Source organism: Ictalurus furcatus, chromosome 9 (assembly GCF_023375685.1).
Source record: "Ictalurus furcatus strain D&B chromosome 9, Billie_1.0, whole genome shotgun sequence".
Classification (NCBI taxonomy): Eukaryota; Metazoa; Chordata; class Actinopteri; order Siluriformes; family Ictaluridae; genus Ictalurus; species Ictalurus furcatus.
Window position 1 is genome coordinate 27,387,536 of NC_071263.1, and position 25,225 is coordinate 27,412,760.

General features: G+C 36.9%; 2 protein-coding genes across 5 annotated transcripts in view; both read left to right on the plus strand.

Annotated features, from left to right (window-relative positions):
- Positions 1 to 6,532, plus strand: part of LOC128613132 (up-regulator of cell proliferation-like) — a 21,829-nt gene extending 15,297 nt beyond the window's left edge. The window contains exon 6 of the mRNA XM_053633713.1: positions 605 to 6,532. Coding sequence (XP_053489688.1) covers positions 605 to 5,274 — 4,670 coding nt within the window. The 3' untranslated portion in view covers positions 5,275 to 6,532. The remainder of the gene's footprint in view (positions 1 to 604) is intronic.
- LOC128613134 (up-regulator of cell proliferation-like) overlaps positions 1 to 24,027 on the plus strand; it is a 27,439-nt gene extending 3,412 nt beyond the window's left edge. The window contains exons 1-5 of one of the 4 annotated variants that reach the window (XM_053633719.1): positions 13,996 to 14,026; positions 14,990 to 15,094; positions 17,571 to 17,627; positions 17,791 to 17,841; positions 18,844 to 24,027. In XM_053633719.1, coding sequence (XP_053489694.1) covers positions 17,820 to 17,841; positions 18,844 to 23,510 — 4,689 coding nt within the window. In that variant the 5' untranslated portion in view covers positions 13,996 to 14,026; positions 14,990 to 15,094; positions 17,571 to 17,627; positions 17,791 to 17,819 and the 3' untranslated portion in view covers positions 23,511 to 24,027. Of the gene's footprint in view, positions 1 to 13,942; positions 15,095 to 17,570; positions 17,628 to 17,790; positions 17,842 to 18,843 lie in introns of those variants that run through there. The other 3 variants (XM_053633718.1, XM_053633720.1, XM_053633721.1) reach the window with 3 other exon arrangements.
- Positions 24,028 to 25,225: the final 1,198 nt, after the last annotated feature.

The window sequence follows — 25,225 nt, forward strand, 5'->3', positions numbered from 1 at the left end:
ATGTGTACAATAAATAGGTAGACCTGAGTATTTAGAATACCCATATAATTACATCTAAAACTAAAATAATAGTTGGAATATAGACTATTTGCCACCAAGTGAATTTCTCTTCAAGTATGCTAACAAATAACCTCTAATGACATGTCACATATAAGTACACTAGATCGCTTTTCTAAAAGCACTCAGATTGTCCTATTGTAAATACAACAGTGGACATCTCTAATTAATATAATAAGACATTATATTATATCACAAGTAAACAGTACATCTCTCTAAATATACATTAGTAAGTTTATCATAAACCTGGCAGCATATTTGAATGAACTTGACAAATTTACTGGATTTGAAGACAGAATGTTACTTTGTTGAGATCTCTACTGAAACTCAAGAAGAAATGTATTTGAGGCTTTTGTCTCAGGAGAAAAAGAGAGACAGGAGAATTGGGCAGAGTTCACTGTTTCATTTTGATTTGGTCTCATTGCTGTCTAAATGAGACTTTAGCGATCATAAGGAGATCTGAATTTAGATTTTTTTTCTAGGGTGGGGCATAGTTTCTAAAATAATAGTGATAATAACATTGATATAAAATGATCTCTACTTTCAGATGATTTTCGTGAATTTTTGAAAAAACTGGGACTTGAAAAGTACTACCCAAACAAGCTGACTCAGAGGTCTTTGCTGGAGATCAACAGTGCCAGTGTATCTGATGAAGAGGTTCACTCACTACAAGCCTTACCATGGGCTTTCCTACGCAAATTACTGATGGTTAATTCAAATTCAAGATCTTTATGTGTACCTGGTGAAAATAATAAAACAGATGACTTGTTTGCTGAGTGGAGCTTTGACGCTACCCCAAATCTTCTAGATCTCCACACTGCCCTCTTTGTCTGTGCAGACAGTTTCCTTCAGCAAGAAATGGCACTTAAAATGTCAATGTGCCAGTTTGCAGTACCCTTTCTGTTACCTCAAGGAGTACATAATCAAAGCACTCTTATGTTATGGGCTCTTAGAGGTATCCTGAAAGAATGGCGTCCCCATTCAATGTCAGAATCTAAAGGGTTTGTTGAAGACAGTGTTGTTCATGCAAAAATTCCCTTGATATCGTTTGTGAGGCTAAGCAACTGCAGTTTGTCCAAGTCACAGATTTTGAACCAAGTGCTCAATAAGTCACAGCAGCACCATGACTTCTTTTCACATCGAGAAATGATTGGAGGATCTGCTCGAAGGGTAATCAGTAATGGGCTGGTTGAAATATGCTGGAATCTGCCGTGTGGAAACAATAGCATCGATGTATTTCCTGAACCAGTGGCTATTGCTAATTTAAGAGGAGATGTTTGCACATTTGAAACACAATTCAGTTTCCTTGCTCAGGTGTCAACAGCTGTCTTTGTGTTCCTAGACAGTGTTGAAGAAATGGAACACAGGTTGTTTGCCTCTTTACAAGGAATGAAAACCAATGTCTTTCTTGTGGTTAATGCTCAGAAAAATATGAGCCAGAATGTGAAGTCATCTATCAAAGCAGCAGTTGATACTCTGAAATTGGAAAAAAATCACACCATTGTGAAAAGCCAAACAGTGAATATGGCTAATTTCTCAAATATGATCAGTTCTGCCATTAACAAAGTGCTAAGTGAGAATCACAGATCATCAATCACAGAAATTGAGAGTATGAAGAGAACTGCTCAGGAATTAGGTCTTTGCATTGATGAATGTGAAAACAGAGCCTGTGGATCAGCAGAGGAAAGAGCAGAGAAAATTATGAAAAGTATTGGAGTTCGTCAAATAGTGGAATATAAAAAGACACGGCTGCCACTGCAAGGTGAAAATTGGAAAAGACTGGCTCAGATAGAAAAAGAGCAATGCCGATTACAACAACCAGGAGGGTTGACTTTGGAGGAGTATAAGGTCAAACTTCAAAAAGACAAAGATGACATTTGGAAGAAACAAAGCAACTATAAATTGACAGAAACAATGGACATCTTAATAAAGGCATTATCAAACTCTGATGACATTGAGCGAGCCTTTTTTCTCAGATGGCTGGGACTAAAACTGGACATGCGATCGCGCAAAGACATGTCAAACCTACGGAAAGAATATTCAAAGTGTGAACAACAAAAGGACAGAGATGGTATAGTTCGAATAGACCAGGAGCTTCTTGATTGTTCTCTTGGAATAGAGCACTACATGAGAGAAATGGGACAAATCTATGAGGTTGCTTCATTTGGTTCAACTAAAAAGTCTGACAGAATAAGCAGTCTCCCTACTCTGGCTGCCAAAATGCTTCTAGCTGGGTTTCCTCTTGAACTACTTGATGGAGATGCATCAAATATCCCAGAGAAATGGGTGAGTGATGTTCTCATGGAGCTTCACAGGATGGTTGGCCAGAAGAGCCGTTTGCTGGTTATCACTGTGTTAGGGGTTCAGAGTACAGGTAAATCAACACTACTCAACACTATGTTTGGAGTTCAGTTTGCAGTGAGCAGTGGACGATGCACACGTGGAGCATTCATGATTTTCCTTCCTGTGGGTAAAGACTTGAAGGAGGAGTTACTTTGTGACTTTGTCCTTCTGATTGATACAGAGGGTTTGAAATCACCAGCACTGGCACAACTGGATGACAGTTATGAACATGACAATGAATTGGCCACATTTGTGATTGGTCTGAGTGATGTAACCATCATCAATGTAGCAATGGAGAATTCCACAGAGATGAAGGACATCTTGCAGATAGCAGTTCATGCTTTTTTACGGATGAAGGAAGTTGGTAAAAAAACAGTCTGCCACTTTGTCCACCAAAATGTTGCTGGTGTATCTGCATATGACAAAAACATGACAGACCGAAAAAAGCTCCTGGACCAACTCAACGAGATGACAGTGATTGCAGCTGAAATGGAAAAGCAGCCTAATGTGAAGAAATTCACAGATGTCTTGGATTATGATGTGGAAAAGAATAACTGGTATATACCAGGCCTATGGCATGGCACACCACCAATGGCACCAATTAATACAGGCTACAGTGTAGCTGTTTTGCATTTTAAGAAAAAACTCTTGGAGATGCTTAAAGTGAGAAAAGATGAACAACCCTCCCAGATCCCAGAGTTCCTGCAGTGGATTAGTAGCTTGTGGAAGGCAGTGAAGTTTGAGAACTTTATATTTAGTTTCAGAAACACTCTAGTGGCCCATGCCTATGATAACCTTTGCAGAGTGTTTTCTGAATGGGAGTGGTCTTTCAGAAGACATATCCTCGCTTTGTTTGCTAGTGCAGAAGTTCAAATATCTAACGCTGAAAGCAGCAGTATTGATGAGGTTGTTGAGGCACTTCAAAATAATTCACATAAGGAGATTGCAGTTCAAACAAAAGAAATTACTGAGAAATTGAAAGTCTACTACAAAAGGAAAGACTGTAATGTGCATTTAGTGGAAAAGTACAAAGCTGATTTTACCAATAGTATTAAATCTCTGGAGACTGACATGAAGCATGAAGTGAGAAAGAAATTAGAAGCTGCTGCTGAGAAGAGGAGAAACACGGAGAAAGTAGAAGAGATACAAAATAAGCAAGCTGCTATGATTGAGTGTCAAGTTCGGCAATTACTTCAGAATTACAAAGATCGTAATGATGCGGTGTCTGATGAGGACCTCACAGCTGATTTTGAGAGAATGTGGAATAGAGAAGTGGCAAACATCACTGGTCTAAAAGAAAAGGATGTTCCTGCTGATGTTTTGAAGCAACTGCGAGCAAGTTTAGGAAATCGCCATGTCATGGAGGATTTGCAGAACGTTAAGAGTTTGTCACAATATGGGCAAGAAGATTTCAAGGCCAAGACAAAACATTTAAACTTGGGGAAAAATTTTGAAAAAGTAAAAAATATTCTTATGAAAAAAAGTCTAAAACAAGACCTACAGATTGTTGCAGTTGATGTCATTAACAGTTGTAGAAGGATGATTGAACAGTTCACACAATCCAAAAGTGATTACCAAGAGACATTTACAAAAGATGTGCTTGATAAAATTGATGAACACCTTAATAAAGCAGGCTCCAAATTCAATACCATATTTGAATTTGACCTGAAATTGCACATTTGTGGCATTGCCTCTCGGAAATTCCTTGAGATGCACAGGAAGTATAACACTGAGCAAGATCCATTAAATCATGTACAGAAATTTAAGAGGCAGTATCTCTCTGATTTCATTGATTTGTACAGAAAGAGGGACCAGTGCCAGAGGAAAGCACAAGACTTCACTCAGCTCTGTCTCAAACCAGCAGTGACTGAGTACATCGACCAGTCCCTCGGACCTGACGTTGTTGATGCAGTTTTGGAGTATAAGTCTACTGAGTATAGTTCACGAACGCTGTTTCAGTACACCATCCTGAAGGAACTACTGGAAAACTCTAACTTTGAAGATTTTACAAACTACATTTTGTATTATAAGAATTATGTAAGAAAATGGATATATAACAAAACCATTGAATGCTTCTCCAATGGCATATGTTTACAAAAATTAAAAAAGAAGAAGCTAGACATTATAATTAAAAAGATCACAGAAGCAGTGGAAACTTGTAAGCTGGAAGCCAATGGGTTTCCTTTGCCCAATAATGCAGAAGGTACCACAATTCTGATCCAGAACCTTTGCAAAGCTTTGAGCGATGCCATCTCAATATCCATGAGCACAGTGGAGAGGGTCCTGTTTCAGAACACAAGCTGTTGTGAACCATTCACCAAAAGTCTCTATGAATGTATTGATGACCTGAAACAGCAAATATCAAAGGAGATATCAGGGTCAAATGATATAATTGAAACACTGAAAAATGTGGCAGTAAAACCCCAAGACGAGCTTTTCAAGAGGGTGTTTGGTTGTGGAGTGCAGTGTCCCTTTTGCAGAACACCATGTGAGGCAGGAGGAAAGGAACATCAGCTACACTTTGCAGCTGTGCACAGACCAAAAGGACTTAGTGCCTACAGTAAAATAGTGACTAATATTCTTTCTGAAGATATTTGTACATCTAGTGTACATGGCAATGGGGGATTTCTAAATCATGAAACAAATTTCGAACCTCATCCATACAAAGACTACCAGACCTACTACCCAGACTGGCATATCGCACCTGACATGTCTATACAGGCCTCAGATTACTGGAAGTATGTGCTGGTGACATTCAATACGCAATTTGCTGAAATGTATGAATCACATCCAGCTGTGTGTCCAGATGAATGGAAGACAATCACTAAAGATCAGGCTTTTCTTAGCTTGAAGAGTGTGTTTAATATTCAATAATGGATGAACAGCAAATTACCTCTGCGATTTGTGAAGTGGACAACTCTTCACTCACAGTTCCATCACTAATGTTATCACTCAGGTGAATCAGGAACTGGAGCACTAGTTATGTCTGACAACTGAGCTTCTACTGACTTACTATTATCTAAATATAGAATAAATTTTACTAAAAGTGATTTTCGGGGATTTAAATGGTTTCTTTTAAACATTATATCTGTATGTCTACAATGATAAACATTTTTAAAAAGTGTAGGTAGGATTGTTATCACATTTTGGTGATTGGATTATTTCTGTGTTTGTGATGTTAATACAAATGTTACAATTATGTTTATTAATCACTTGGTTACAATTGTTACAAATCTTTGTTATAAATGTTACAGTTATGTTTATTAATTACTTTCTGAAATTCAAATGAATGCATTATTCAGAACATATTGTATGAATGTATGAGTATATTCATAAACTGAATAAACAATTCATACCATAAATATATCAATCTGTCAATCCAAATTGGTTGCAAGGACAAATTTTATTCAGTGTGATTTACAAATAAACGAATACATAATACAATAAACTAATAATTTCTCATATTTATTCAATTTAACACTTCTACAATCATACATACATATGAGCCATTGCACTGAATGGGTGCCATTTCTGTCCTCAGTACATTATGTATATAAATATGTATAAAAATTAACTGAAAAAAACATCTTATCAAGCAAGTTTAGTGGTAAGCACACTCGCCCACCATCCCACCGTGGCCCTGTGTGTGTGGAGTTTGCATGTTCTCCCCGTGCTGCGGGGGTTTCCTCCGGGTACTCCGGTTTCCTCCCCCAGTCCAAAGACATGCATGGTAGGCTGATTGGCGTGTCTAAAGTGTCCGTAGTGTATGAATGGGTGTGTGAATGTGTATGTGATTGTGGTTTAACTCACCTTGTGCCCAATGCTCCCTGGTATAGGCTCCAGGTTCCCCATGACCCTGAAAAGGATAAGCGGTATAGAAGATGGATGGATGGATGAATAGAACTACCTAGAATACTGATAAAATTTGTTACCTGTCCACACTCTCTAACACTACACTTTACTATTAAATATAATGATTAAAATCCTTCAGAAAGGCTTTTTTGCATTGTTGTGTTCATATCTCATCTACAGTTTAAATATTTTTTTCATAAGAAATCCATAATATTTTAATTAGAATACACATTTTAGTCGTGTCCTTGGGATTTAACTCAGTCCTGTTACCTTAAAACACCCAACCTCCCACTTCCCACCCCACCCTACCCCAAAAAATTTTGGAACAAGGCACATGTTCACCAGGACGTTGTATCATCTGGATCTTCTGAAGGCCATGGGAAGACCAAAAGTAAGTTCTCTCAGTTTGTTTTCTGTATATTTGATGATATTGTAATCATGACTGAGAAGGTTAATCTCAGCGTACAGTCCTGTTACTTAAATCATTTCTTAGATGTCTTTCTCTTTCTCCCCTTCCCGCTCTCTCCCTCTTTCTCTCTCTCCCTCCCTTCCCCATCTCCTTCTTTCCCTTTCCACCACCTTTGATATGAATAACTACAAGCATATAGAATATCCCTTCAATACAAACATGCATGCATGGCCATGCTCACTCTCACAAACACAAAAACACACAGGCATGCACATACACATACAGACACTCATTCCCATTATCCACCACCAGTGTGTAACATCCACCTGGATGATACGACTGCAGCCATAGTGCACCAGAACATCCACCCCACACCAGCTATTAGTGGAGAGGAGAGTGATGCAGCTAATTCAGGGATGGAGATTATTAGGGAACCATGATAGATAAAGGCCAATGGGGATTTTTAATAACCACAGAGAGTCAGGACCTCGGTTTAACGTCTCTTCTTAAAGATGGTGCTGATTTTACATTATAGTGTCCCAGTCTCTATACTGGGGCATTAGGACCCACACAAACCACAGGATGAGTGCCCCCTGCTGGCCTCACTAATACCACTTCCAGCAGCAGCCTTAGTTTTCCCCAGGAGGTCAATTTCAAAATGAAAATAAACATGAACAAAATAAACATTTACCTTAAAAGAAACTATGCAGTTGATTAGGTAAAACATCAAATTCCTCGCCTTTATACATTTTTTGTTTAGAAACAAGTCAAAGTTCATTTACAATTCACTCCTCTTCGTATTAATGAGCATTTTCCATACTGTCCCAAGTTTTTCGGAAATGCGGTTGGACATGCGTATACAGTACAACAAAACGGTTTAGCTAGCCTCAGTTGTAAACACATAACAAGTGTTAATGCAAATAACATGACACACAAGACAAAGGACATTATGTGGGTCGAAGCATTAGACAGGACACTGAACAAAAAGATTTCATCAGATGAGTATTCTGTACATAATACATTACAAATGCATTTAGCATGTTTTACGCCAAGTATAATGTCTTATAATGACTGGCATAAGAATACATAAATGCTTAAAATATTTATATGGAAGAGATTATGAAGCAGGAGAATTACGAGACCTAAAAAAAGGTTACATAACATGTACATAACAACAAATTGTGTGGCAGGCCAATCTGAGTCTTTTCATCTGTTTGTGTATATATTCCATGTGTTGCTATAACAGCTCAGCCTGTCATGTTTTATTCCTGATCAGCAACTGAAGAGACATTACTGTCAAATGTTGGTTTATTTTTCTTATTTTCTCATTTGTGTTTAAAGTTTTGAAGCCCAAGTAAATGTAAATTAAATGGAACTGTTACATAAATGGAACAGCCTTGCCTTGAAGGTTTCTCAAAATTGATCATTAAGGATGTATAAACTTTATGTGATTAGAGGCATTGAGGATAAAAAGATAAAAGGCAAGGATAGACAGATGCTTCCTGTGCAAAAGCTTGGTCAGAATTCTGAACTATTACAAGATAAAACTAATACAAAATTAATATTATGGTTTATAATAAGTAAGGACACACAAAACACACAACTTTTGTGTATAACAGGGTTTGTTCTGTTGACAGAACATGTGTCTGTGTGTGTTTTAGGAATGAATGCCTTAATTGTTTATTGTGGACTGGGTTAAGGCTGAATGACTGAAGGTCAAATGCAATCACAGACAGTACTGCCTCTCCTTACCTCTCACACAGGTTTAAGGTGTGTTTGTGTGGAAATTCAAAAATGTTTTGGTTATTTTCAAAGTGACAAAGTTTACAAAAAAAAGTTTTACTCAGGTTTCACTCAGTTGTTCATGGCCCTTTGGAGGAACACCTATAGTTCCTTTGTAGAACCATACAGGTAAGGCTTTGTTCTTAGTATAAATCATTAATAAACCTATAACCATTAATTCTTTAGAAAGCCTATCTTTTTTGAGTGCAATGTACGTTCTTTATGCGTCAATTAAACAAAGTTACACACAGGCCTTTAGGTCCATAGAAGACTTGTAATGCAAGAAAATGCATTACATTGAATGACTGAATGAAAATACCCTATCTGTGTTGTTAGCAGGAGACATTGGAGGTTATTTGCCTATATATATATATATATATATATATATATATATATATATATATATATATATATATATATATATATATATATATTCAATAGTAGTATTTTATAATCAATGCAAAATTTTACTGGGAACCAATGCAGTGTGAATAAGATAGGGGTGATGTGGCGCAATCTTCTGGTTCTAGTAAGGACTAGTTGGACTAGTAGGATTGGTTGCTGAATTCTGGACTAACCGGAACTTGTTTATGCACCTACTGAAACATCCACACAGAAAGGCATTACAGTAATCCAACCTAGAGGTGACAAAAGCATAAACTAGTTTTTCTGCATAATTTCTTATCTTAGCAACTTATTAGCTTAGCTATTTCTGAGATGAAAAAGGCTATTCTAGTAATATTATCTGCATGAGCTTCAAATGTGAGAAAGTAAATAATTACACCAGTCTTTTACTGCTGCAAAAGGTATACAGTTTCAATCAAAATTATTCAACCCCCATTGCAAATCAGGTTTATTGTCAAAATTTACAGACTTTCAGCTGTTTGCAATGAACAAATCAAACAAAAGCAATTGAAATAGTTCAACACAATGAATGCTTCAAGTGGTTTCCCCAAATTCAACAGAAAATTTATTTATAATGACTTCTCCAGTTTCAAAATTGTATGGTGCAGGTGCTAGCATGGCCTGCCTGCAGTCTTGACCTGTCTCTGATTAAGAATATGTGGCATGTTATGAAGTGCAAAATAAGGAAACAAAGGCCATGTACAGTTGTGCAGCTGAAGAAATGCATAATGGATAAAATGGGGGAAAATTCCGCTTGCTAAACTTAACCAACTGGTGTCTTCACTCAGCGCCCAAACACTTAATAAGTGTTATTAAAAGAAAAGCTGATGTTACACAGCGGTGAACAGTCGACTGTCCCAAATTTTTTGGACTGTGTTACAGTCTTCAGATTTGAAATGAGTGTATATTTTCAAAAATAAACAAAATTAAAGTAAAACATCAAATAATGTATTTTCAATATAGTACAGGGTGAATTTGATTTTCACATGTCTCTTTTTTTTTCTCATTTTCCATACTGTCCCAACATTTGTATTCACAAATATGTCTCTATTTGTACAAATCGTTGCACATTCATTTAATTCTGAATTTCGCAGACACAAATTATAAGACATTTATTTGTGGATAGTAAGATGCATTTGCAACATTTATCAAGTTCATGCATAGATGTGCATGCCTTTGTTAATCATTTTGAGACTAATTCCATCCCATAGTCTCTCCTGTCTATATCCGTGCTGTCGTTCACTGAAACACAGCACGTTCATTCGCCAAATTCTGCACTTACCACACACTTTCTCTGACCCCACCCTTCATTCTGAAATGAACACACAGCAGCACCATGCCTCTGCTTCCACAGCACGTTACTTTTATTAGCACTAAAAAAAATCTTTGATCAGGAACACATGATATGGTAGTGTTGTTTTCTTATCCTCTTATTTGTGTTAAAGTTTTGAAGTGTAATTAAATGAAACAGTGTAATGTCCGATTAATGTCATATTTATTATGTCAGTAGTCACGGAAATAGTTTTAGTAATATAAGGCAGTTATAATATTAGTGTCCAAGACTGGACAGATCCCCACTGTGTACCTGGTCTAGAACCACCCATGCCCATAAAACTGAAAATCAGTGAGACTTAACTGGTGTTTCACATGTGGCTTTACTAAATGTATTCAAGTGTATATTGAATATGTATTTTTTCATTTATTATTATTTTAACTAAGTATGCTATGAATACATTTAGGACAGTGTACTCAAAGACTACATTCTACATAACCCTGAATTAAGCATGCACATTTGGTTGGTGATAAGACTGTATTTGAAATCAGAGGTATAACTTCAATGATATTATGAAATAGCTTCAAATTTAACATTAAACATTATATACTACATCACTGTTAAAGTCTCTCATTGGTCAGAATGTGTGGATTCATTTTATATAACATCAATAAAGGTTTTTGTAGGGTTTATAATAACATGCTTGTTCTATTTAATGTGCTATAGATTCTATAGTAGCAGCTAAATCTCAGGGACTTGTATGGTCTAATTTAATCCAAGGCTATAAATAAATGGATTAAAAATGTATTGTTACTTAACAAGCTAAAATGTGTAACTGGTGAAATGGTGATGTTTTCTGTAAGGGGAGGTTTGTTTAACATTTATGAAAGGAGTCTCCAGTGTCAGCACTTTGTAGCAGTTAATAGGTTTTCTGCCACATGAACGTCTTCATGACAGAGGTGTTCACACTTTCAGGTTCTTACTTTCATGACATTTTGTTTTATAAACTTTGAAAAACAATATAAAAAACGATTCTGATAACAAATTGGGAAATACAATATTGGGATGTTTGTTTGTCATTATGCGAAAGTTTCCAATGGAGAAAAAAAAAACCTGTGAATTTTCATGAGATAGAAATGAAAAAATGCTTAAAAAGAAAAAAGAGAAAATGCTACAAACATTTAGAGCAATTGTAAGAAGTATTGTAATATTGTAAACTTGGGTGGCATTTTGGTGCACCAGGTAGTGTTGTCACCTTAAAGCTCCAGGTTCCCTGGTTTGATCCAACTACAAGTTCCCTGGTTGATCCAGGGTGTATTCTTGCCTGCCGTCCAGGATAAGCTCTGGATCCACTTTAATACTGATGAAGATCAAGTGCTCACTGAAGATGAATGAATGAATGAGGATTTTGTCTTTGATTTGTACATTTGTAATTATAAAATCATTATATTTCATAATGTAAAGCAGGTTTTGAAAATGAAAACAGAAATCTGTAAAATTCCATGAGGTAGAATCTGGTCAGGTAACCTCTGGCAGCATTCTTTTGCAACTTTAAAAAACAATTAATCATTGTAAAGCGCTGTTGTTTCTAAGAGTGATGAGATGACACTCAGTAGATGTACCTGTACCCGTACAGTTGAACATTCCACTAATTAACTGCATGACTAGTTTGATCTGAAATGAGATGAACTTAATATTTTGTGAAACTGAAATATCCTGCTGCTGACAGGGTTCTTAAATATTAATAAAATAATTCAAAATGCTTTGGTGTGATTTTTAGCTTCAGTTATTGATCCATCCATTCACCCATCCATCTTCAACCGCTTACTCCTTTTCAGGGTCATGGGGGAGCCTGGAGCCTATCCCAGGGAGCATCGGGCACAAGGCGTGGTACACCCTGGACAGGGTTCAGTTATATATATATATATATATATATATATATATATATATATATATATATATATATATATATATATATATATATATATAAACAATAGATGTGACAGGGAAATAAATTTGCTGGTCCAAAATACTTTTTTAAATGATTTGGTCAAGTTGTAACCAAGTTGTAAATTGTCACGGGCATTGTGAGTTTTAATTAAATCATTTGCTAGCCCTAAGCAAGAAGTTAAATCTCCTAACAATATGGATCTTCATACATCTTCTGAGTCTGGTGCATTATACAGAAGACCCAGCTATGTATCCAGGTTCATGTAACTGAAACACTAAAGAACACCTAAACCAGTCATAGAAACTCAAAGAAAAGGCTCTCATTAGTCTACTATATGCCTTCAATATTACATGAGACAAAATTGACAAAATATCACAGCTTATGCTACATAAAAAAACAAAAAGCATCACCATTTATGAAGAGGACACAGAGTCTATCATTGATATACAACAACTAGGAACTCAGGACTCATTTTATTGCTCAGGTGAATATTTAATGGAAAAGGGTCTGGTTCCACAAAAGCCCTGACCAGTTAGTTTGGAAAAACATTTGTATATTTCAAGAGCTCCTGAGTTTTGTAAATGTATGTGTAAGATGACTGACTAATGTAATCTTTAACTGATTGGCTTCAAATCTTGGACAAAAGAAACGCTGCGTTAAAAAAAAAAGCAGGAAGAGCTAATATGTGTCTTTACTATTCAAAAAGTTGCAGTGGCTGAGCTGCATTACTTGAATATTTAGCCTATGGCATGCTTAAGAGGCACTGTATAATTATCAGTTTGCTTTTTTTAGCGCTCTGTAAGCTCTACCTTTTATGGGGTTTGTGGGCATCACTAAATGTAAAGCACCTGTTCTATGAACACGCTTGGTATGTTACTGAGTCAATGCAATGTCTCAGTTTCTGTTTTCATTTCCCCTCAGTGAAACTGCATCTACCTCCACTGAAAGCCCTGACTCATCATGCCATGTGACTATCCCTCTGGGGTATCAAAACTTTTGTGAAGTGTTCAGCAAAATGAAAGCCTTTGGCCTGCTTCCTCACTGGCCCTACGACTGAAGCATTGACCTCATTCCTGGGACCATGACCCCTCACAGTCACATTTACCCCCTCAACATCACTGAAAGTCAAGCCATGCAGGTCTACATCACCCTAGCTCAGGGGTACATCCATCCCTCCACATCACCAGCATCAGCCAGCTCCTTCTTTGTGGAAAAGAAAGGAAGCGGTCTCAGGCCCTGATTATTGAGGGCTAAACCAAATCACTACCAAATATCGCTACCCATTACCTTTTATCCCATTGGCCCTCAAACAGCTCAGAGAAGCCTGAATCTTCACGAAATTAGACAAGAGCAGTGCATATAATCTCATCCACATCCGAGAAAGGGATGAGTGGAAAATGGCCTTTAGCACCACCTCTGGAATTACGAGTACTAGTGTATGAGACATGCTGGGGTCTCGTCCATTACGAATACTGGTGTAAAAAATGTATGCCTACATTGACAACATTTTGATTTACTCTTCATTCCAAGAAATTCATGTTACCCATGTGAAACAAGTGCTTCAGAGACTCATGGACAATCACCTATATGTCAAAGCAGAAAATTGTGAATTCCATGTTGAATTTTAAATTTTTCCCACTTCTTTCCTTATTTTAAAATCTTAGAAAAATTCAAAACTGTTTGTAGAAATGTTAAATTTTGATATCTTTTTCTTTACCTTTCACGGATTTGAATTGTCTTGGCACATCATGTTCTAACGCACAAAGGAACTTCAGTTACAGAAAGTTCTGAGTAGTTTCCAAGAAATCATACTCCCCCCAGAACAAGGTGTCATTCACCTGCTATTTCCTGTAAGAGCAAGTTAATCTGCTTTCACTTTGGGGGTATAAATTCTGATCATAACCATCTGCACAGACATCACAATGAGCACCTGTCCCAGCTGGGAGTACATTTGGTAAGCAAATATAACACTTCATAATTTTCTACACTACACGTTTATTTTTGTCCTCATTTTGTTGTCAGCTATAAACATTTGATTTTACTGTTCCATCTACAAGGTTTAATGGGTGTTTTACAGAACATACACGTCTGTGTTGTTTGCAAGAAAAGAGAGGAAATAAAAATATATGAGATTTTGTGTCGGAGACATTGGAGGTTATTTGCCTACATATTTTTTAAAAGATATTTTTCTTAGCTTGTTCAGGAACCTGGTCTGATAATGAAATTATATTATGGTAATTGCTGGTGGGGAGGGGAAGATCTTACCTCCCACATTGTCCAGTTCCCAAAGCTGTGCAATCTGTCTCCGATGGGGTCTACTACTGTGTCTGTTTTCAGTGGAGGTTCATGATTAGAAGTATTCTATATGAGGAGTAGTATATGAAGAGTAGTATTACCTCAGCAGTGATCCAGGTGCATTCCTCTGTATGGTACCCCTCCCAGTGTATGACGTACAGCATGCATAAACCCTGTCCTTTAGAGTCGAGTAGTATTATGAGGTATGTTGGTCTGCTGTCTATTTAATCCATTTTTAATTATATTTATGTAGTTCTTTTAACAATGGACATTTTCACAAAGCGGTTTTACAGAAGTCCAGATATAGATTTAAATTCCCCTAATGAGGAAAACAGCTGACATTAGGAAGAAATCTTTAGAGGAACCAGACTCAAAAGGGAACCCATCCTCTTCTGGGTGACACAATATAGTGAGATTATAAATCATTACCCATCCACAGGTTTGTACTGTGGAGATAAGCAGTGTTAAGTGTGAGAGGATCTTGAGTATGAGCCTCAGAGTCATTTCTGATTTCTTTAGAGTTTTAACTTTAAGTGTGAATTGTGTGTGGGGGACGGGGGTGAAATAAAATAGTATAATTTTATAATCAATGCAACATTTTGGTCAAACCTTCTGGTTCTAGTAAGGACTCTGGTTGCTGCATTCTGGACTAAAGACTAACTGGAACTTGTTTCTCCACCTGCTGGAACATCCAGACAGCAAGGCATTACAATAATCCAAACTAAAGGTGACAAAAGCATAAACTAGTTTTTCTGCATCATTTCTTATCTTAGCAATGTTTTATCTTAGCTATTTCTGAGATGAAAATGACTATCCTAATAATAGTATGTACATGAGCTTGGTAAACAACAAGGTATTTTACTGCTGCACATGGTATAACTGAATGGCCATCCATAGTTACTACATAATCACAAAGCTTACTTTTAGCTGCATTTGAAGTAAAGTATTTATTTATTTTCAGAATTAAGTAGAAGGAAGATACTAAGCATCCAGTGTCTAACATCCACATTCTGAATCTATTCAAATGCACATTCCTCAACTTTATTAAGCTGGTGTCTCTCATATGGCATTGATGGAGCACATAGCTGTGTGTCATCAGCATAGCAGTGTAAGCTAATACCATGTTTACAAATAATTTGACCTAGAGGTAGAAGATATGGAGAAAAGAGCAGTGGGCCTAAAATAGAACCTTATGGAACACCAAACTTTATTATGCATAGTGAAGCCACCATTTGCATCTACAAACTGATAACAGTCTGTTAAATAAGACCTGAGCCAAGAAAGGGCTGTTTCCCTAATTGCAACAACTTTTTCTAGTCTATCTATTATGATAATTATGATAAATGATATCAAAAGCTGCATTAAGGTCAAGCAACACAAACAGGTGGGTAGGTAATTCACTACTTTAACCAGCACTATGTCAGTACTGTGATGAAACCCTGAATGATAGATTTCATGAATGTTATTGCCATGTAAGTATAAGCCTAACTGCTGTGCTATGTCACCATGCTGCATTGGGATAGGGCTAGAGCATATTACATCATCATCCATCATCTTTGCTAATTTACATACATCTTAGTAACTTCTGATTGATGAAGCTGCATATCCTTAGCTCCTCCGAACTTCAAAAATAACTCTTTACTTGCCTAAGACCCTGTGTCCAGAAGGAGTGGAGGCTAAGCTCTGGATTTCTGCCCCTGTAATATATAACAGACGGGTTTTAGCAATCAACCATGGAATGTGAGCAATTGTATATGATGAAGGCTGATTTAGTCTCTAGGCTACTGGGTTAACTTGTTTTAAACTTTTGATAGGACCAATGAATCCAGTCTCAATTTTATGTCTCAGTTGAATGGCTAGACCATTTGTCTGGGACATAAGTGAGGCAATAAAAAGGTTTATCTTATTTGTAGGTGAGGTCTGTGGCACGGCATTGCTCAGATCTTATATTGTATTATAGCTATTTGTGAGTCCAATGGGTAAGAAGGTGAGGGAGTTTTCCGAATATTCTGCCCAGGGCCAATAATGCCTCCATTCACGTTGATTGTTAGAGCAATAAGATCTTAGGGTCATTCCATCTAAAGTGGTCTATAATAGGTTGCTCAACCTTTTTAAATTTTCCTCTTTTTTATGATTACCTTTTATGATTGGCATTCCACAACCACCAGTTTTTAACTTGATCTTACTTGGTTTAACCATGACGGCCATCTTTGTGTCATGACACACAAAACATTTGGTTATACAGCTGTTTACAGAAACCTCAATATCTTGGCACCGCATATTTCTAGCTCCTTGGAACAAAAACTGATCTCTAAAACAAATTACAAGGTACATGTACATATATAAACATTTTACACATTCTTGTTCCTTAGTCTTAGTACCTAAGTCTAAATGTACAGTAATGCTCAAGATTGCTCACATTGTTCTACATTTAGGGTACTTTTATAAAGGGAAGGGTTTGAGTCTTAGCCTTAATTGTTTTGAGGTTACCTAGGTAAGTATAGTGTGCTTGCAGAACATTTCAGTTTTGAGATTTCTCTTTTTTTTCATGTGGGTGAGAAAGTGCCATTAAAAAAATTTCCCTACATTTTGGGTTGAATATCTCTGGTGGGGGACCAGATACGAACCTGAAATTTTCACAGAAATAAGTCCTCTATAGTAGGAAACTCCTAAAGTAAAAATTTTGCGTTTGAGATTACACTGGTTACAGAGATAGGGCTAGTGGAAATCTGGGGAAAAACATACTTTATTCATGCATTTTGAGAAATGAACAAATGTAATATAAGCATAACAAATAATAAAAATGAACAGTAGTTCACAGTAATTATGATTGGCATTCAATAGCTTATGCTTGTCAATGAGGTCTAAAATATTACTACATATAATACTGGCAGCAGTAAAGCATGAACTATCACAGGGGTTTTCAAATCTGCAGACTTCAGCTCAAACCTCCAAACTCTGCTAGTAATCCTCAAGACCTTGGTTAGCTTGTTCAGGTGTGTTTATCCAAATATGGAATTACATTGTTCAGTTAGGTGTTTTACAAATTGTACAAAATGTCACACTAAATAGTGTAATGCTTTAGCTCTCTTTCAGGGGGTCAGCTTTTTTTTTTATTTTCCCAGACAATGTATGATTCACGCACTGATTACACACCTTTACATAACATTTAATGCATCAAATCATGTTCTGTATTTCTTCAGGTATTTCTGAAAATCTGTAATTACCAACAAACCTATGGTGAAGAAACACAGATGAAAGTATGAACTACACACTAGCATTTTAGAGTATTAAATGTTTGTTGTAATATTTATGCATGTTTTTTATTATTATTAATTTCATACTATGCTAATATACTTTGATTAATAATACTTTGTAACTGCAAGCCATCTACCGGTGTCTAATTAAACATGTTTCCTTTAGTAAAAGACTGTGGCTCAGGATCCGCACAAATGGAGTTAAAGAAGCTCAAAGGTGAGTAAATACTGACGTGGTCACAATAATGTATGAAAAGGGAAAAAGAGAAACTTCTTCTAAATTTAGTTTGGGAGAAGTAAACTAATGGAATACGCATGGTATATGCACCTTATATATATATATATATATATATAGATATAGGTAATCATTTATTGCTATACACTGAAGGCATTTGGGTTTGAGACAATAGCTAAAAAACAACAACACTTGGGACACTAGCTCATGTACTATGTCTTTTTTAGGTTATTAAGAATTGACTGCCAAGTAAAATTAAGTTAAAATGACTGTTTATGAAGTTGAAATAAAAGTGGAATTACATTGATTTATAATTCCATTATATTTTTATTCATGTTACAAAAATGATCAGAATAGTATATCTGAATTAAAACATGAAACATACATAATGTGTACAATAAATAGGTAGACCTGAGTATTTAGAATACCCATATAATTACATCTAAAACTAAAATAATAGTTGGAATATAGATTATTTGCCACCAAGTGAATTTCTCTTCAAGTATGCTAACAAATAACATATAATCACATATCACATATAAGTACACTAGACTACTTTTCTCCAAGAACTTAGATTGTCCTATTGTAAATACAATAGTGGACATCTCTGATTAATATATTGACATTATATTATATCAAAAGTAAACAGTACATCTCTCTAAATATACATTAGTAAGTTTATCATAAACCTGGCAGCATATTTGAATGAACTTGACAAATTTACTGGATTTGAGGACAGAATGTTACTTTGTTGAGATCTCTACTGAAACTCAAGAAGAAATGTATTTGAGGCTTATGTCTCAGGAGAAAAAGAGAGACGGGAGAATTAGGGATAGTTCACTGTTTCATTTCCATTTGGTTTCATTGCTGTCTAAATTAGATTGTAGAGATAATAAGGAGATTTGAATTAAGAGTTTTTTTCTAGGGTGGGGCATAGCTTCTAAATTAATAGTGATATTGATATAAAATGATCTCTACTTTCAGATGATTTTCGTGCATTTTTTAAAAGACTGGGACTTGAAAAGTACTACCCAAACAAGCTGACTCAGAGGTCTTTGCTGGAGATCAACAGTGCCAGTGTATCTGATGAAGAGGTTCACTCACTACAAGCCTTACCATGGGCTTTCCTACGCAAATTACTGATGGCTAATTCAAATTCAAGATCTTTATGTGTACCTGGTGAAAATAAAGAAACAGATGACATGTTTGCTGAGCAGAGCTGTGATGCTACTCCAAATCTTCTAGATCTCCACACTGCCCTCTTTGTCTGTGCAGACAGTTTCCTTCAGCAACAAATAGCACTTAAAATGTCAATGTGCCAGTTTGCAATACCATTTCTGTTACCTCCTGGAGTACATAATCAAAGCACTCTCATGTTATGGGCTCTTAGAGGTATCCTGAAAGAATGGCGTCCACATTCAATGTCAGAATCTAAAGGGTTTGTTGAGGACAGTGTTGTTCATGCAAAAATTCCCTTGATATCGTTTGTGAGGCTAAGCAACTGCAGTTTGTCCAAGTCACAGGTTTTGAACCAAGTGCTCAACAAGTCACAGCAGCACCATGACTTCTTTTCACATCGAGAAATGATTGGAGGATCTGCTCAAAGGGTAATCAGTAATGGGATGGTTGAAATCTGCTGGAGTCTGCCATGTGGAAACAATAGCATCGATGTCTTTCCTGAACCAGTGGCTATTGCTAATTTAAGAGGAGATGCTTTCACTTTTGTAACACACTTCAGTTTCCTTACTCAGGTGTCAACAGCTGTCTTTGTGTTCCTAGACAGTGTTGACAAAAATGAGCAAAGGTTGTTTGCCTCTTTACAAGGAATGAAAACCAATATCTTTCTTGTGGTTAATGCTCAGAAAAAAATGAGCCAGAATGTGAAGTCTTCTATCAAAGCAGCAGTTGATACTCTGCAATTGGAAAAAAATCACACCATTGTGAAAAGCCAAACATCGAATATGGCTAATTTCTCAAGCATGATCAGTTCTGCCATTAACAAAGTGCTAAGTGAGAATCACAGATCATCAATCACAGAAATTGAGAGTATGAAGAGAACTGCTCAGGAATTAGGTCTTTGCATTGATGAATGTGAAAACAGAGCCTGTGGATCAGCAGAGGAAAAAGCAGAGAAAATCATGAAAAGTATTGGAGTTCGTCAAATAGTGGAATATAAAAAGACACGGCTGCCACTGCAAGGTGAAAATTGGAAAAGACTGGCTCAGATAGAAAAAGAGGAATGCCGATTACAACAACCAGGAGGGTTGACTTTGGAGGAGTATAAGGTCAAACTTCAAAAAGACAAAGATGACATTTGGAAGAAACAAAGCAACTATAAATTGACAGAAACAATGGACATCTTAATAAAGGCATTATCAAACTCTGATGACATTGAGCGAGCCTTTTTTCTCAGATGGCTGGGACTAAAACTGGACATGCGATCGCGCAAAGACATGTCAAACCTACGGAAAGAATATACAAAGTGTGAACAACAAAAGGACAGAGATGGTATAGTTCGAATAGACCAGGAGCTTCTTGATTGTTCTCTTGGAATAGAGCACTACATGAGAGAAATGGGACAAATCTATGAGGTTGCTTCATTTGGTTCAACTAAAAAGTCTGACAGAATAAGCAGTCTCCCTACTCTGGCTGCCAAAATGCTTCTAGCTGGGTTTCCTCTTGAACTACTCGATGGAGATGCATCAAATATCCCAGAGAAATGGGTGAGTGATGTTCTCATGGAGCTTCACAGGATGGTTGGCCAGAAGAGCCGTTTGCTGGTTATCACTGTGTTAGGGGTTCAGAGTACGGGTAAATCAACACTACTCAACACTATGTTTGGAGTTCAGTTTGCAGTGAGCAGTGGACGATGCACACGTGGAGCATTCATGATTTTCCTTCCTGTGGGCAAAGACTTGAAGGAGGAGTTACTTTGTGACTTTGTCCTTCTGATTGATACAGAGGGTTTGAAATCACCAGCACTGGCACAACTGGATGACAGTTATGAACATGACAATGAGTTGGCCACATTTGTGATTGGTCTGAGTGATGTAACCATCATTAATGTAGCAATGGAGAATTCCACAGAGATGAAGGACATCTTACAGATAGCAGTTCATGCTTTTTTACGGATGAAGGAAGTTGGTAAAAAAACAGTCTGCCACTTTGTCCACCAAAATGTTGCTGGTGTATCTGCATATGACAAAAACATGACAGACCGAAAAAAGCTCCTGGACCAATTAAATGAGATGACAGTGATTGCGGCTGAAATGGAAAAGCAGCCTAATGTGAAGAAATTCACAGATGTCTTAGATTATGATGTGGAAAAGAATAACTGGTATATACCAGGCCTATGGCATGGAACACCACCAATGGCACCAGTTAATACAGGCTACAGTGTAGCTGTGTTGGATTTTAAGAAAAACCTCTTGGAGATGCTTAAAGTGAGAAAAGATGAAGAGCCCTCTCAGATCCCAGAGTTCCTGCAGTGGATGAGTAGCTTGTGGAAGGCCGTGAAGTTTGAGAACTTCATCTTTAGTTTCAGAAACACTCTTGTGGCCCATGCCTATGATAACCTTTGCAGAGAGTTTTCTGAATGGGAGTGGTCTTTCAGAAGACATATCCTCGCTTTGTTTGCTAGTGCAGAAGTTCAAATATCTAATACTGAAAGCAGCAGTGTTCATGAGGTTGTTGAGGCACTTCAAAATAATTCACATAAAGAGATTGCAGTTCAAACAAAAGAAATTACTGACAAATTGAAAGACTACTACAAAAGGAAAGATCGTAATGTGCATTTAGTGGTAAAGTACAAAGCTGATTTTTCCAATAGCATTAAATCTCTGGAGAATGAAATGAAGCAGGATGTTAAACAGAGATTATTTACTGCTGCTGAGAAGAGGAGAAACAAGGAGAAAGTTGAAGAGATACAAAATAAGCAAGCTGCTATGATTGAGTACCAGGTCCAGCAGTTACTGCAGAATTACAAAGATCGTAACGATGCGGTGTCTGATGATGACCTCATGGCTGATTTTGAGAGAATGTGGAATAGAGAAGTGGCAAACATCACTGGTCTAAAAGAAAAGGATGTTCCCGCTGATGTTTTGAAGCAACTGCGAGCAAGTTTAGGAAATCGCCAAGTCATGGAGGATTTGCAGAACGTTAAGAGTTTGACACAATATGGGCAAGAAGATTTCAAGGCCAAGACAAGACATTTAAACTTGGGGAAAATTGAACAAGTAATAAATATTATTAAAAAAAAAAGTCTAAAACAAGACCTACAGATTGTTGCAGTTGATGTCATTAACAGTTGTAGTAGGATGATTGAACAGTTCACACAATCCAAAAGTGATTACCAAGAGACATTTACAAAAGATGTGCTTGATAAAATTGATGAACACCTCAAAAAAGCAGGCTCCAAATTCAATACCAAATTTGAATTTGACCTGAAATTGCACATTTGTGGCATTGCCTCTCGGAAATTCCTTGATATGCACAGGAAGTATATCACTGAGCAAGATCCATTAAATCATGTACAGAAATTTAAGAGTCAGTATCTCTCTGATTTCATTGATTTGTACAGAAAGAGGGACCAGTGCCAGAGGAAAGCACAAGACTTTACTCAGCTCTGTCTCAAGCCAGCAGTGACTGAGTACATCGACCAGTCCCTCGGACCTGACATTGTTGATGCAGTTTTGGAGTATAAGTCTACTGAGTATAGTTCACGAATGCTGTTTCAGTACACCATCCTGAAGGAACTACTGGAAAAATCCAACTTCAGTGACTTTGTAGAGTATACTTTGCATTATGAGAATTATGTCAAAGACTGGATATACAATCACATCATTAAATGTTTCTCCAGAGACATTTCTTTGCAAGAATTAAAAATGAAGAAGCTGGACAGAGTAGTTAAAAAGATCACTAACGCAATAGAAGCATCTAAGCTGGAAGCCAATGGGTCTCCTTTGCCCAATAATGCAGAAGGTACTACAGTTTTGATCAAGAACCTTTGCAAAGCTTTGAGTGATGTCATCTCAATATCCATGAGTACAGTGGAGAGGGTCCTGTTTCAGAACACAAGTTGTTGTGAACCATTCACCAAATGTCTCTATGAATGTATTGAGGACCTGAAACAGCAAATAGCAAAGGAGATCTCAGAGTCCACTGATACCACTGAGACCCTGAACAATGTGCCTGTAAAACCCCAAGATGAGCTTTTCAAGAGGGTGTTTGGTTGTGGAGTGCAGTGTCCATTTTGCAAAACACCATGTGAGGCAGGTGGGAAGGAACATCAGCTACACCATGCAGCTGTACACAGATCACAAGGACTGGGTACGTACAGATCCGTAACGACTAATATCCTTTGTGAAGAGATTTGTACATCTAGTGTTCATGGCAATGGGACGTTTCAAAACCATGAAACAAATTACCAACCTCATCCGTACAAAGACTACCGGAAATATTACCCAGACTGGCATATTGCACCTGACATGTCTATAGAGGCCTCAGATTACTGGAAGTATGTGCTGGTGACATTCAATAAGCAATTTGCTGAACTGTATAAAGCATTGCCAGCTGTGTATCCAGATGCGTGGAATGGAATCACTAAAGATCAGGCTTTTATTAGTCTGAAGCAGATGTTTAATGTTCAATAATGGATGACCTGCAAAATATATATTACCATTTGTGAAGAGGACAACTCCATCACTCACAGTTCCATCACTAATGTTATCACTCAGGTGAATCAGGAACTGGAGCGCTAATTATGTCTGACAATTGAACATCTACTGACTTACTATTATCTAAATATAGAATCAATTTTACTAAAAGTTATTTTCATATTTTATGAAATATGAAATTTTTAAATGGATTTAAATGGTTTCTTTTAAACATTATATCTGTATGTCTACAATGATAAACATTTTTTAAAAGTGTAGTTAGGATTGTTATAACATTTTGGTGATTGGATTATTTCTGTGTTTGTGATGTTAATTCAAATGTTACAATTATGTTTAATAATCACTTGGTTACAATTGTTACAAATCTTTGTTATAAATGTTACAGTTATGTTTATTAATTACTTTCTGAAATTCAAATGAATGCATTATTCAGAACATATTGTATGAATGTATGAGTATATTCATAAACTGAATAAACAATTCATACCATAAATATATCAATCTGTCAATCCAAATTGGTTGCAAGGACAAATTTTATTGCAGTATGAATTACAAATAAACGAATACATAATACAATAAACTAATAATTTCTCATATTCATTCAATTTAACACTTCTACAATCATACATACATATGAGCCATTGCACTGAATGGGTGCCATTTCTGTCCACAGGGCCTTATATATACAAATATGCATGAAAATTAACTGAAAAAAAACATCTTATCAAGCAAGTTTAGTGGTTAGCACGCTCGCCTCACACCTCCAGGGTCGGGGGTTCGATTCCCACCGTGGCCCTGTGTGTGTGGAGTTTGCATGTTCTCCCCGTGCTGCGGGGGTTTCCTCCGCGTACTCCGGTTTCCGGAGTGCACCAGGTAGTGTTGTCACCTTAAAGCTCCAGGTTCCCTGGTTTGATCCAACTACAAGCTTGCAACTTTAAAAAACAATTAATCATTGTAAAGCGCTGTTGTTTCTAAGAGTGATGAGATGACACTCAGTAGATGTACCTGTACCCGTACAGTTGGACATTCCACTAATTAACTGCATGACTAGTTTGATCTGAAATGAGATGAACTTAACATTTTGTGAAACTGAAATATCCTGCTGCTTACAGGGTTCTTAAATATTAATAAAATAATTCAAAATGCTTTGGTGTGATTTTTAGCTTCAGTTATTGATCCATCCATCCATCCATCCATCTTCAACCGCTTACTCCTTTTCAGGGTCACGGGTGAGCCTGGAGCCTATCCCAGGGAGCATCGGGCACAAGGCGTGGTACACCCTGGACAGGGTTCAGTTATACATATATATATATATATATGTAAATTTATGCAAATTTATGAAATAAATTTGCAAATTTGCTGGTCCAAATACTTTTTTAAATGATTTGGTCAAGTTGTAAGCAAGTTGTAAATTGTCATGGGCATTGTGAGTTTTAATTAAATCATTTGCCAAATCACTACCAAATATCGCTACCCATTACCTTTTATCCCATCGGCCCTCAAACAGCTCAGAGAAGCCTGAATCTTTACGAAATTAGACAAGAGCAGTGCATATAATCTCATCCACATCCGAGAAAGGGATGAGTGGAAAATGGCCTTTAGCACCACCTCTGGAATTACGAGTACTAGTGTATGAGACATGCTGGGGTCTCGTCCATTACGAATACTGGTGTAAAAAATGTATGCCTACA